Source organism: Cucurbita moschata, unplaced genomic scaffold (assembly GCF_002738365.1).
Source record: "Cucurbita moschata cultivar Rifu unplaced genomic scaffold, Cmos_1.0 Cmo_Scf00014, whole genome shotgun sequence".
Lineage (NCBI taxonomy): Eukaryota > Viridiplantae > Streptophyta > Magnoliopsida > Cucurbitales > Cucurbitaceae > Cucurbita > Cucurbita moschata.
The window spans coordinates 809,741-820,931 of NW_019268530.1; the positions used below are offsets into that span (position 1 = coordinate 809,741).

The window sequence follows — 11,191 nt, forward strand, 5'->3', positions numbered from 1 at the left end:
TGTGAATTAGTGTGTGCAATTAATGTTATATCAATTTTGGTATAGTTCACAATGGATGACACTCATCACATAGAATTGTGAATTAGTTTGTGTGCAATTAATGTTCATATCAATTTCGATATAATTCAATGGATAAGACACTCATCATCTTGAACAAGGTTAAAAATTTTAATTGTGATTTCATGTTTATTTTTTTAAAAAAATTAATTTCAATATAGATATTTATTAAACAAATATATATATATATATCAATTTTGAAAATTTGAACAAAATATAAATGAAATAGCAAATTAAAGCAATTATTGAACTGAAAATTGAAATTTTAACCTAATTTTAAATATAAATCAAATAGCAAATTAAAGGGAAGCATCGAACCGAAAAAAGAGGGAAACCAGAGCGCGAATGGACGACGACGAAGATCCATGGTTTGCTCCCGACAAGCTCTACCACTTCCTTCTCTGCTTCACTCTCACCGTCTTCTTCGCTGCATTGGCCACACTGACACGGTATCCATTCATCCGCCGCCATTCAATTATGATTGGATCCGTTCTTTCTCTTTTCGCCGGAGCCGCCAAAGAGGTCGCCGACGAACTCGGCTTCTTCAAGTCAGCCGGAGCGTCTACCAGGGATGCTGTTGCTGATCTCGTCGGCGTTTTGATCGCTTCTTTTTTTCTTCACGCTCTCAGATTCTCGATCCGCAGGGGTGGCGGCAAAGAAGCTAGCCCTAATCGAGACATTTTAATGGTCTAAGAGGCTTGGTTTTTCGAGTACTTCTGTACGAAAGTGAACGGTTTTACTTCGATTTAGGACTTAGTCCTTTGTGGCGATTTTGAGAAACGGAGGGATACGTTGGAGGTGAATTGAACTTCTGTGTTCTGTTTGAGAATGTGGTTAATTTTCTCATTTCAGATCAATGTTTGAAATTGGGTTATAAATTATACACTAACTGAGATTCCATGGCATGATTGGTTGAGGTTACTTCTTTTTTGTGTTGGTGAAGAAATATTGAACTTCATTTACTGTGCTACGTATATTCGAAGGTGAGAATTGTAAATTAGAAAAAAAGGTATAGTTTTATGCTTAAAGTACTGCATTTCATGATCAGCGATGTGTTTAATTACTGAGTTAGCGATGTGTTTGATTAGATTTTCTGAGCTGGTTGATTGCAGTATAGAATCAAAGGATCTTCATGGTTTAGCTCATTTTTTCCTTCCCATTTTGAGTAGTGTAAACATGATACCCACCCTCCTGACTAAAATCCACACTCGTTTTTTCGATAATCAAAATGCTGTAGAGTCAAGTAGTTATTTCATGAGATTAGTGAAAGTGTATATAAGCTTACCAAGAACTTATTGTATAGAAAAAGAACACAGATTATGTGGTTTTCTGGATGTTGCCCCCATTGATGTTACAAGTCAACTTCTATTGCTTCATTTCAGATTACAAGATAATTCTTGGGAGTTTCTTTTCCATTGTTAAAAACTGGAAATCCTTTGTATCATCATACACAAGACCGATATCTGAACCCAGTCTGTCGACACTGTTCTGTCATGTATTTACTACCAAGAATTCATTTGGTTTTCCATCTTATTGGTCTTTTATGATCTGTATTTTGACTCAATAATCTAATGATCATGTTTTTTGGGTTATATAGGTAGATCGGGCGAGGGAGCTGTCGTCATCTTCGAAAGCTTCTTGCAGTGGAAGGCAAGCGTGCATCGCCATCTTGGTCAGGCAACTTAATTGCAGTGTAGATTCCAGCTCCACACAATGTCCCTAGTATGGGAGCTGTGAGGTAAATCCATATGGCTCTAAAATTGTTTGCAGCAATGGCTGGCCCCAGTGTTCTCACTGGATTCATTGAAGCTCCAGTCGTTTCCCTATAGCATGATCAAAATGAAAAGCTTTTAGTTTGTTCCTTGTTTGGTGAAGGTGGTGAAATTGTTCATAAGATGCTCTAAATTACAGACTGTTTCCTCTTCAAAACTGGAGCCACCTAATTGACATCTACTTAACTAGTTCTAATTGCATCATACAGGAGGATCCACATTTTTTTCTTTGAAGAACATGAATGAACTTGGTTAACCAATTATAGTGTTTTACACACTCAAAATCCACACTAGAAAAAAAAATAATAATAATGAGCTCTAATACAGCCAACTCAACACATTTAGCGAAATACAAAGTGTTAGCTCAGGAGTATGATTGCCCTTGTCCTATAATTTAATGGGATTGTTTGAACATACCCGGCGATGAGGACATTGAGCATGACTGTTGCTCCCACCGCGATTCCCGCCAACTCTCCCACCTGCATTTTCTTTTCATATTCAATCCCAAAACTTTATTTATTCATGCTTGTAATAGATAACTTTTAAAAAATTTAAGGAATACTCAGAATATTAAGAGCTTAGGATTTGAAATAATTTAGTGGATCCTTAGATATGTTAAAGACCTTTTTAGTAGTGTCAAGGAAGAAATAGTTTGGTAAATCCATGCATAGTTCCTCAGTGAATCACAAGACATCAATTATCATCTTAAAAGGTCGATAAGTCAATTCTCTACTCCATAGTTGTTGAACTCAAAAGATTTAAAAAATAATAATAAAAAAGAAATTGTTCTATGTTTTAATTTGCCGAATGATTATTAGAATCCAAACAAGTTCCTAGGTTAGCTTGGTGTTACTTCCTTCTTTGTTTTAAGGTTTTGAATACATAGATTTTAACTTAGTTTTAGTACATTGAGCATTATTACTTGCACGTTGTATGGCTTAAAATAAAGCTTATTTTTTTGTGTTTTTACTGAAGAAGGAAAGAGAAAAGAAGAGGTACTTACAGCCCGAGTATCGGTGGCAACGGCGGTAATGACAAACATGAGGTTGAAGCTAATGATAAACTCAAGAGCAAAAGCTTGAGAATATCCACATGAAGGAACAGTCACTCCTCCACCCATAAAGGGGTCAAATATCCATTTCAATGCAAATGACGCACATAGAGAAGCTACTATTTGAGCTCCAATATACACCGGCACCTGCAAAAGGCATATCAGAAAAGCTCAAAAGATTTTAAGCAACTTTTTTGAAGTTAAAAGATTGAATGCCATGGAGATCTCATGGCGGCTACCTGCTTCCATGGAAAGTGCTTTAGTGCAGCGAAAGCAATGGTGATGCCTGGGTTCAGATGGGCTCCGGAGATGTGGCCGGTCGATAAGATGACAACCATCACTGTCATGCCTGTGGAGGCTGCTAGGCCAATGAGCGTTTCAGTTCCTTGTATCTTTTGGTTCACGATAGCAGTGGCAGTTCCAGCAAAGATGAGCATCAGAGTGCCAATGAACTCCGCTCCAACCTATTGATATAGCTTAACTGGTTAAGGTACATATCTTTAACTAAAGTGTTTGAGATCCATATCCTTCCGCCCAAAAAAATCTCAATTTTAAAAATTTAGAAAAATATTTGAAGGAACTCTTCTTGAATATCACTTTGTTTTAGCAATCCTTTTGAATATAAGACAGTAAGGGGAAGACAATTTTCTTCTTTACACCATTGAAGTTGAAATGAAAAATTAGAGGGTTAAAATATAAAGTGACATTGAAAAGAGATGTGGGTCGGTGTAAAGTTTTGAACTTCAGCTACCAAAATGACCTTTCCTTGTAGGGTTACCTTCCTTGCAAGTGAGACTTTAGATAAGCTTCCTTCTTCGGTGCCCCAATCACCAATATTGAAGGAGATGCAGCTCTTGAGAAGAGACCTTTTTCCATTCTCACTTCCATGGTGATTCCCCTTGTGTCCTCCAAACAGTGGGGCTCCGGGCGTCCCCGGCGTCACAGGCGAAGGAACTTCCTCTGTGTCCATAACTTGAAAGCTTGAGAGAAGAAGAAAAAGTGGGAACAAAGAAAGGTAAACTTTTTTCAATTTGGTTTTGGGGTTTGTCCCTTTGTCTTTGGAGAGTGAACTAAGCTGAATGATTGATTATTTATAGAAGAAAATTGGTTGACTTAAGAGAATCCCAAGACAAAAAGAGAGAGAACATAAGTCACTGGCTGTTAACAAATTGGTCCTCTCTCATCATTCATAGTTTTGATTTTTTTATTTGCATCTTCAAAGTTTTTTTGGATTAGTTAAGTTATAATTGAGCTGATATCATAGATTTGATATTTAATAATCATTGTACATCTCTCAAATGCCATTATTACATTGTTGCCTTCAATAATATGGATCTTCTATATCACTTGGATATTATTTCCTATGATCTGATCTGAAATCAGGTATAACGATTCGATGGAATGCTATAGTTCTAAACAATCCTTTGGATGATGATTTTTGTTCTTGAGTCTATGAATTTTCATGATTAGATTTGGTTTTTTTTTATTTGAATGTTAGAAATTATTAGAAAAGACAAACTGTAACGTGGCAAACACTTGTGCACGTTGAATGTATGATTTCATTACACGTTGATATTCAAGGCTATATAGAAAGTAGACATAAATCAATATTATTTGAGCTAACATGTGCCTTTTTGTCTTAGAAAATCAAAACATGTGTGCCTTAGAAGGGTAAGAAAACATTACATGTGCCTCTGAGTATAACAAATAAGATGTCTCCCTCATCCATTCATTCATCCCTCCTTGTCAATGGGAGCAAATTAAGGCTACTAGCAATCAGCTAGCAACTAGCTAGGGCAGCTATGGGAAGTTTCCTCGGGCTCGGGCGACCGAATAAACAAAGAAAGTCGGTCGTTTAGGTCAGGGATGGTAATTCTAATGAAGACCATAAGGTATGTACACAATGCGAACTATTTGATTCATAAAATATTGTTTCCAACACATGAATGGTGGTATATGATGAAGTATCCTTGAAGGTCTTTAGCTAATTAGTATTTTAATCTCCTATTAATTAAAACAAGTATAAGATTAATAAACTATGGAAGGTGATGCAGAGAATCTCTTAATTTACAAAAAAAACTATTTATATTTATGCCATATTTGTTTGTTTCATAAATATTGTTCTAACTAAGGTAGGTTGGTTTCGATCCCTTGTTTCTTAACTTAAATTTATTAGTCTTCTTTTTCATGTTAATTATAATATTTTTGGTACGAGGACGACCTCGTAACAATAAAGAGAGCATCATAATACCATAGAAATATAGAGAATCAATACAAAAAAGTTGCAGTGTCAAGATGCTGAACAACGTTTTGAAAAACAATCTAAAGCTTACAAGCACAAAAAGCTATAAGGGTCCGACTTATTTACGAGTTAGGTCAAAATAACATAATTCATATATATATGTGTTGCCTAGCAACAAGGTTTTTTTGGACAGAGTGCGATGTTAGCGTTTCTTCTTTAATAAATGTACAATGAGTATATTGAGTTTTTAGGGTATGACCTCGAGGGTTTATTTCTTGTATTGAAGGGATTATGTACTTTGTTTATTTCCAACGAACAATAACTTTTGTTAGACTATTGATTGTCCGACCTAATTTGAGTTTGGAGCGAACTAGGTATAGCCTTCAACGTCGTTCTCTTTTTCTGTATCTCTTTTATTATTGTTTATGACTTGTACTTATTTAACTTAATCAGAAATAGATATTCTAACTTATTGCTTCCACGTATATTTTTCCTTCCGACATGTGCGATGGTAGCATATATATTGTGAGGCTAAAATGACTCTCTTTTTGCCTAAGAAAGATGCTTGTTTAAAGCATGCCGAGTGTGTTCAATACAAAAGCATCAATATTTTATAGATAAAATTAAGCCTTCAAATTCTTCAAGTGATTGAATTCTAACATTCAATTAAGATTATTCCAAAATTAAAGACAATTATTGATCAAAATCAAATCAAGAGAAGTGGGGAAGAACCCTAAAGAAGTTGAAGTAAGATAGAATATGAAAAGGTGGTATATATTTGGATACATGTGTGGACCTAAAGATGCCTTAATCTTTGAAGTTTCTCCCAATTGGGTGACAAAGAATTTCACATCTTTCAATCTTCTTTCGTCATCATTATTCACTTCTCGAACTTATGCTAAAAATTTGAATAATTATTAGCTAGCTCGAATCCTTAATTGAGATATTTAATTTGAAGAAATAACACAATACCATTAAGAAGAAAGACAGTTGGAGGTTTCAATTCCCTTCGCCTCCACATATTGTTGAAAAAAAAAAAAAGAATGACATTGATATTCATACGAGGAATACGGCGCAAGCGCCTCGAAGGCTTGTTAAGGAACTACTTCATGCTTTGTGACAATAAAATTATAGTTGGGGGAAGGGAGGTCAAAGTTGAAAAAATGGCAACGAAACGACCTGTATTATCGAACCACGCCGCTTAAGTACTTCTTATTGTATTGATCTGCAACTTTGGACAACGATTGTATCGTAACTGGAAATCCAGGACCCATCTGCACATCAAAAAGAACAATGAATTGCTTCACTATTTATTAGACATTTAGCAGTTGCCTTAGCAGCATGAAGCATGGAATATCTTAGAGTTGCAGAGAAGATAAGCTCTAAGCTCGTCTATTATCACAATGTTTGTAGCCAAAAACTTTCAAGATCCATGTTCATCAAGTTTGAAATTAGAAACTAATGAATGATTGAGTAACTTGGAGTATTGTATAATATCCTAGAGGATTCCTGAGGGATTTTGACACAATCATTTTAGCTGAACTCAATGGTTTTATCACTATGCCCATATGAAATGTGGACACTGCAATGAATGGAACAAGGTTTATAAGAATTACCGTGCTACATATGTGGAAGGAATTTACATATCCAGCATATTTTGAGGCTGCAAGTAATGACAGCATATTTTAAGTTCAATCACAAATAAACTTGCATTGATTATTGGATATTCATCCACCACAGATTAAGAGAAAATAAGAGAGAACTTGCCTTTTTTCAAGCCTACAGGCTTCGCAAGCAAAAGAGCATTCACAAATGCACCGATATTTTCTCGTAAGGACTCTTCTGAATGACTCACCTGCAAGAAATAGTTAAAGTTAGAGTTGCGCACAGCTATCAGATATTGTCCTGTTTAGACTTTCCCTTTCAGACTTCCCTTCAAGGTTTTTAAGACGTATCTGCTAGGGAGAGGTATCCACGCCCTTATAAAGAATCATTCTCTCCAATCGATGTGAGATCTTACATCGATCTTACAATCCACCCCCCTTCAGGGCCCAGCGTCCTCGCTAGCACAATGCTTGGTGTCTAGCTCTAATACCATTTGTAACAGTCCAAACCCACTGCTAGCAGATATTGTCCTTCGAGCTTTCCCTCAAAATTTTTAAAACACGTCTGCTAAGGAGAGGTTTCCACATCGTTACAAAAAATGTTCCGTTCTCCTCTCCAATCGATGTGGGATCTCACAATCGACCTCCCTTCAGGGCCCAGCGTCCTTGTTGGCACACCGTCCAGTGTCTAACTCTGATACCATTTGTAATAGTCCAACCCTACCACTACCAAATATTGTCCTCATTAGGCTTTCCCTTTCGGGCATCCCCTCAACGTTTTTAAAACGCATCTGCTAGAAAGAAGTTTCCACACCCTTATAAAGAATGTTTCGTTCTCCTCTCCAACCGATGTGGGATCTCACATTCACCATGTTGATTCCTCGTAAAAACAAGCAATATACGTTCAACTTAAGTGATTTTTACCTTCCCAAGCCCCACATGAACAATAGACGTGGAATCCATCTTAAAGTGCATGTGACCTTCTCTTGCTTTCTTTAAAGCCCCTTTGATATCACTGGTCACAGTACCTAGCTATACAATATATCAGCAAATCTGAGTTCATTTCAATTTCTAAGCAACCAAGCACCATAGAAACAGAGGATTATGGGCTCACTTTAGGATCTGGTAGCAATCCACGCTGTCTTAAAATCTTTGAAATCTGAACAGTAATTAAGATCAAACTTTGAGTAAGCTTTTTATATATATTCTGTAAGCAGCCATCAGCATAGAACAGCAGAACAAACCACAAAAATTTTAAATTCTATACACCTTGCCAATGCGCCTCATCATTTCAGGGGTTGAGAAACACTTATCAACATTGAATTTCCGACTGGCTGCATACAGAGTAAGAGAAATGAAGTCCCAAACGTTGATTTAGCTACATATTCAAGTTTGATCATCAAACTAACAGGACTAACTAGATTTTGTAAAGCTTTTGATCATTTTTTTCAATGACAATCCTAGAGAATATAGAGAGGCCTTAAAAGGGATTAGTTTCGTTAACTTTGGTGAAATTGAAATTTTAAGGATAAAATTGACTCGTTGAGTCGAGTATACGTACAAGAACGAAAATGAAATTTTCCCTAATAACAAAAAAAGAAAACCAACAGGGTCAATTCTTACTTGCAATTTCTCCTATAAGTTCAAGGCCGCCTACAATATCGGCTCCTGCAGCCCTTGCTTCCTCAGCGTCAGCCCCTTCAGCAAAGAAGGCTACTCTGACAGTCTGAAAAGTAATGTATTTTTTTTTCAATATAGTAACTATAATATTGAGTTCCAATGTGACATGCTCATTCAAACAAAGTTCAGATGCTACCTTCCCAATGGAATGGGGCAGAGTCATGTTACCCAGAACTTGCTGCATTTCATAAAAAAAGAAAGCTATGAATGCAAACAATATTGCAGTAGAAAAAAATATTGTCAAATCTATGTAGAATTATCACAGAAAGAATCAGCAGGAGAAATGAAGGAATCATTTTTATCTCATGTTCTAAAATAAAAAATCAAGGATGTGACTTTTGAAAGTTTTTATTTTTTATCTCGTGAGTTTCTTATCAAAACTTGACTCTTCTCAAAAGATAAATGTAACAGTCCAAACTCACCGCTAGCCGTTATTATCCGCTTTGACCTGTTACATATTACCGTCAGCCGCTTTGACCTGTTACATATCACCGTCAGCCTCACGGTTTTATGTAACAGGCCAAAGTGGACAATCTTTGTTAACAGTGGGTTTGGGCCGTTACAAATGGTATCAGAGCCAGTAACCGGATGGTGCGAGGCATTGGTCGGAGTAGGGCTAGACCCTCTCCATAGTAGACGCGTTTTAAAATCATGAGGCTCATAGTGATACGTAATGGGCCAAAGCGAACAATATCTGCTAGCAGTGAGTTTTTGCTATTACAAATGGTATCAGAGCCAAATACCGGGCAGTGTGCCAGCGAAGACGCTAGGCCCTAAAGGGAGGGTGGATTGTGAGATCTCATATCGATTGGAGAGGGGAACGAAACATTCTTTATAAGGGTGTGGAAACCTCTCCGTAGCAGATGTGTTTTAAAACTGTGAAGCTAATGACGATACATAACGGGCCAAAGTGGACAATATCTACTAACAGTGGGCTTGGGCTGTTCCAATAACTACCGGGCTATACTATATCTAATTGTATAATATTAAATTCTAAGTAGGTGGTGATCATAGCTTGAACTCATTCTCAGTCATTCTCTCTAAGCTACTCATTGACATGGCTATTATTGAACAAAAAGGCGCCAGAATAAACAGCCGATCGTCCAAACAATGAATCAGACAACCAAATCATTCGTATATATGCCGTGTAAAGCTACTTCGATAACTCTATTGCACACACTAGTGCAGCTGCAAGGCCAGCTTCAATCAAACCAACAACACTTACCACATTCCAATAACCGAGTGAGTAAGAAAATTGTGAGGTTTCTTTTGTCCCCTAAAACTCCTTTGTTCCTAGCTAGTAACTGAATCATTCAAACTCTATTCCTACTGAGAGATAACAGTCCATGAAGTACAGAGATAATAGGCACATTACCATTCTCCTGGCATCGACCCCCAATCTTGCATGTGCTTCAACAGTCTCATCAAAATTCCGCTTGGTACTAGCCTGAACTTAATTAGAACAAATTAAAATTAAACAATGAGCCATTTCATAAGTTATAATTTACCACTTCAATGTTCATACTATTCATCACTGTCGGAAAACAGATTTCTATTCTCTAGAAACGCCCTCAGTAGAGAAATTCCTGATGAAAAATTAAAATCATAAGCTTAAACACTGACCTTCACTTGCCGGATTGCGTCCATCAAATCAAGAACCACCTTCTGCTCCTTTTTCTCAACCTTGATCAGCATTGGAAATGGAGCAGTAACTTTATCTTCTTCCGAAACCCTAAAAACCCTCCTCCTCCACTGCTTCTCCGCCTCAATTCTCTTCCTCTCCTCCTCCATTTGCGCACTCTCCACACTCTCTTCTCCTTCGCCCGCGGCCGAAACCCTGTCTTCTGGAAGCGGAGCAACACGCGACGGATAAGACACCGGAGCTATAGATGGAGTATCCTTCATATAGCGAATATCCTCGCGAGTCCACGACCTCCGACCCTCCGGGCTTGGAGGCGGCCGTCGGGGAGGCGGAGACTGGGTCGATTCTGGGGAATCGAGGTCCTGAGCGGATTGGGGCTTGGGCTTAATGGCGTAGGAAACGGGCTGAATAGGAGCGGAACGAGGGGTGGAAGTTTTTGGAGAGGATTCATTGGGGGGAGAATCAGGATCTGGGCTGGATTCGGATTGAGAAGAGGAGAGGTATCTGTGAAATTGAAGAAATTGTGGAGGTGAAAGAGAAGGGGGTTTTGGCAGGCAATGGCCGCGAGACTGAGTGAGGATGAGCTTCAGCACTGCCATTGATGGATTGAAGCTCGAGAAAACAGAAGACCAGAGGACAGAGGTTTTAGAGGTTTAAGTAGGAGGAGGTCGCTGCCAAATCTCTTGGTTTAAAAAACCGGGTCGGGTCGGGTCGAATGTGTTCTAAATCTTGTAGAGGTAATGTTTAATTAGTTTTCAGTATTTTTATTGTTTTTTGTTTTTTTAAGTATGAGAATTCAAAAAATGTATATTATACAAAAATTAAATGTTTCTCTTTGTTTTGTTGGTCCTTCTCATTAGTAGTAGAGAATATACGAGCTATGTGATAACGGAGTAAAAAAGAGATACATGAATGAACTGAGACTACATGTAACCGTTCAAGTCTACTGCTAGCAGATATTTTCCAACCAATGTAGGATCTTACAATTCACCCCTTGAAGATCGCTGGCACATCGCCCAGTATCTGACTCTAATACCATTTGTAACAGCTCTGGCTCATCGTTAACAGACATTGTCTTCTTTGAACTTTTTCATCTGGGCTTCCCCTCAATGTTTTAAACCGCGTCTGCTAAGGAGAGATTTC

General features: G+C 37.6%; 3 protein-coding genes across 5 annotated transcripts; 1 reads left to right on the forward strand and 2 right to left on the reverse strand.

The window, feature by feature from the left end:
- The first annotated feature begins 375 nt into the window (after window positions 1-375).
- Window positions 376-4,868, forward strand: LOC111452136. Of its 3 annotated transcripts, XM_023092690.1 has the most exons (5): window positions 376-855; window positions 1,440-1,552; window positions 1,655-1,795; window positions 2,805-3,370; window positions 3,653-4,868. In XM_023092690.1, exon 1 carries the CDS (start codon window positions 403-405, stop codon window positions 748-750), a length of 348 nt encoding a protein of 115 aa, XP_022948458.1. In that variant the 5' UTR covers window positions 376-402; the 3' UTR covers window positions 751-855; window positions 1,440-1,552; window positions 1,655-1,795; window positions 2,805-3,370; window positions 3,653-4,868. The 3 variants fall into 3 exon arrangements, 2 of the variants coding, with proteins under 2 accessions (XP_022948458.1, XP_022948457.1); XM_023092689.1 differs by lacking the exon at window positions 1,440-1,552; XR_002712086.1 differs by lacking the exons at window positions 376-855; window positions 1,440-1,552 and having other exon boundaries at window positions 1,707-1,795; window positions 3,653-3,895; window positions 4,524-4,868.
- Window positions 1,403-3,865, reverse strand: LOC111452130 (aquaporin NIP6-1). Its single transcript, XM_023092680.1, has 5 exons — window positions 3,659-3,865; window positions 3,120-3,344; window positions 2,833-3,027; window positions 2,247-2,308; window positions 1,403-1,880 (listed from the first exon to the last, which is right to left on the reverse strand). The coding sequence occupies exons 1-5, from the start codon at window positions 3,848-3,850 to the stop codon at window positions 1,679-1,681; spliced, it is 876 nt and encodes a 291-aa protein (XP_022948448.1). The 5' UTR covers window positions 3,851-3,865; the 3' UTR covers window positions 1,403-1,678.
- Window positions 4,869-6,073: 1,205 nt separating the features above from the next.
- Window positions 6,074-10,685, reverse strand: LOC111452129 (50S ribosomal protein L1-like). The gene is made up of 10 exons (XM_023092679.1): window positions 10,030-10,685; window positions 9,782-9,853; window positions 8,543-8,584; window positions 8,350-8,452; window positions 7,996-8,060; window positions 7,841-7,885; window positions 7,651-7,758; window positions 6,890-6,977; window positions 6,739-6,785; window positions 6,074-6,396 (listed from the first exon to the last, which is right to left on the reverse strand). Exons 1-10 carry the CDS (start codon window positions 10,645-10,647, stop codon window positions 6,307-6,309), a joined length of 1,278 nt encoding a protein of 425 aa, XP_022948447.1. The 5' UTR covers window positions 10,648-10,685; the 3' UTR covers window positions 6,074-6,306.
- Window positions 10,686-11,191: the final 506 nt, after the last annotated feature.

Excerpts from the sequence above, each read along its gene's own strand:
- LOC111452130 (XM_023092680.1), bottom strand. The coding sequence starts at position 3,850 with ATGGACACAGAGGAAGTTCCTTCGCCTGTGACGCCGGGGACGCCCGGA. Across the intron at positions 2,309-2,832 it reads TTGCCACCGATACTCGGGCT|GTGGGAGAGTTGGCGGGAAT; the intron begins GTAAGTACCTCT and ends AAGAAAATGCAG. Across the intron at positions 1,881-2,246 it reads CTCAATGTCCTCATCGCCGG|GGAAACGACTGGAGCTTCAA; the intron begins GTATGTTCAAAC and ends ATCATGCTATAG.
- LOC111452129 (XM_023092679.1), bottom strand. The coding sequence starts at position 10,647 with ATGGCAGTGCTGAAGCTCATCCTCACTCAGTCTCGCGGCCATTGCCTG. Across the intron at positions 8,585-9,781 it reads GGGTCGATGCCAGGAGAATG|CAAGTTCTGGGTAACATGAC; the intron begins GTAATGTGCCTA and ends TATGAAATGCAG. Across the intron at positions 6,978-7,650 it reads TTCATGTGGGGCTTGGGAAG|GTGAGTCATTCAGAAGAGTC; the intron begins GTAAAAATCACT and ends TATTTCTTGCAG.
- LOC111452136 (XM_023092690.1), top strand. The coding sequence starts at position 403 with ATGGACGACGACGAAGATCCATGGTTTGCTCCCGACAAGCTCTACCAC.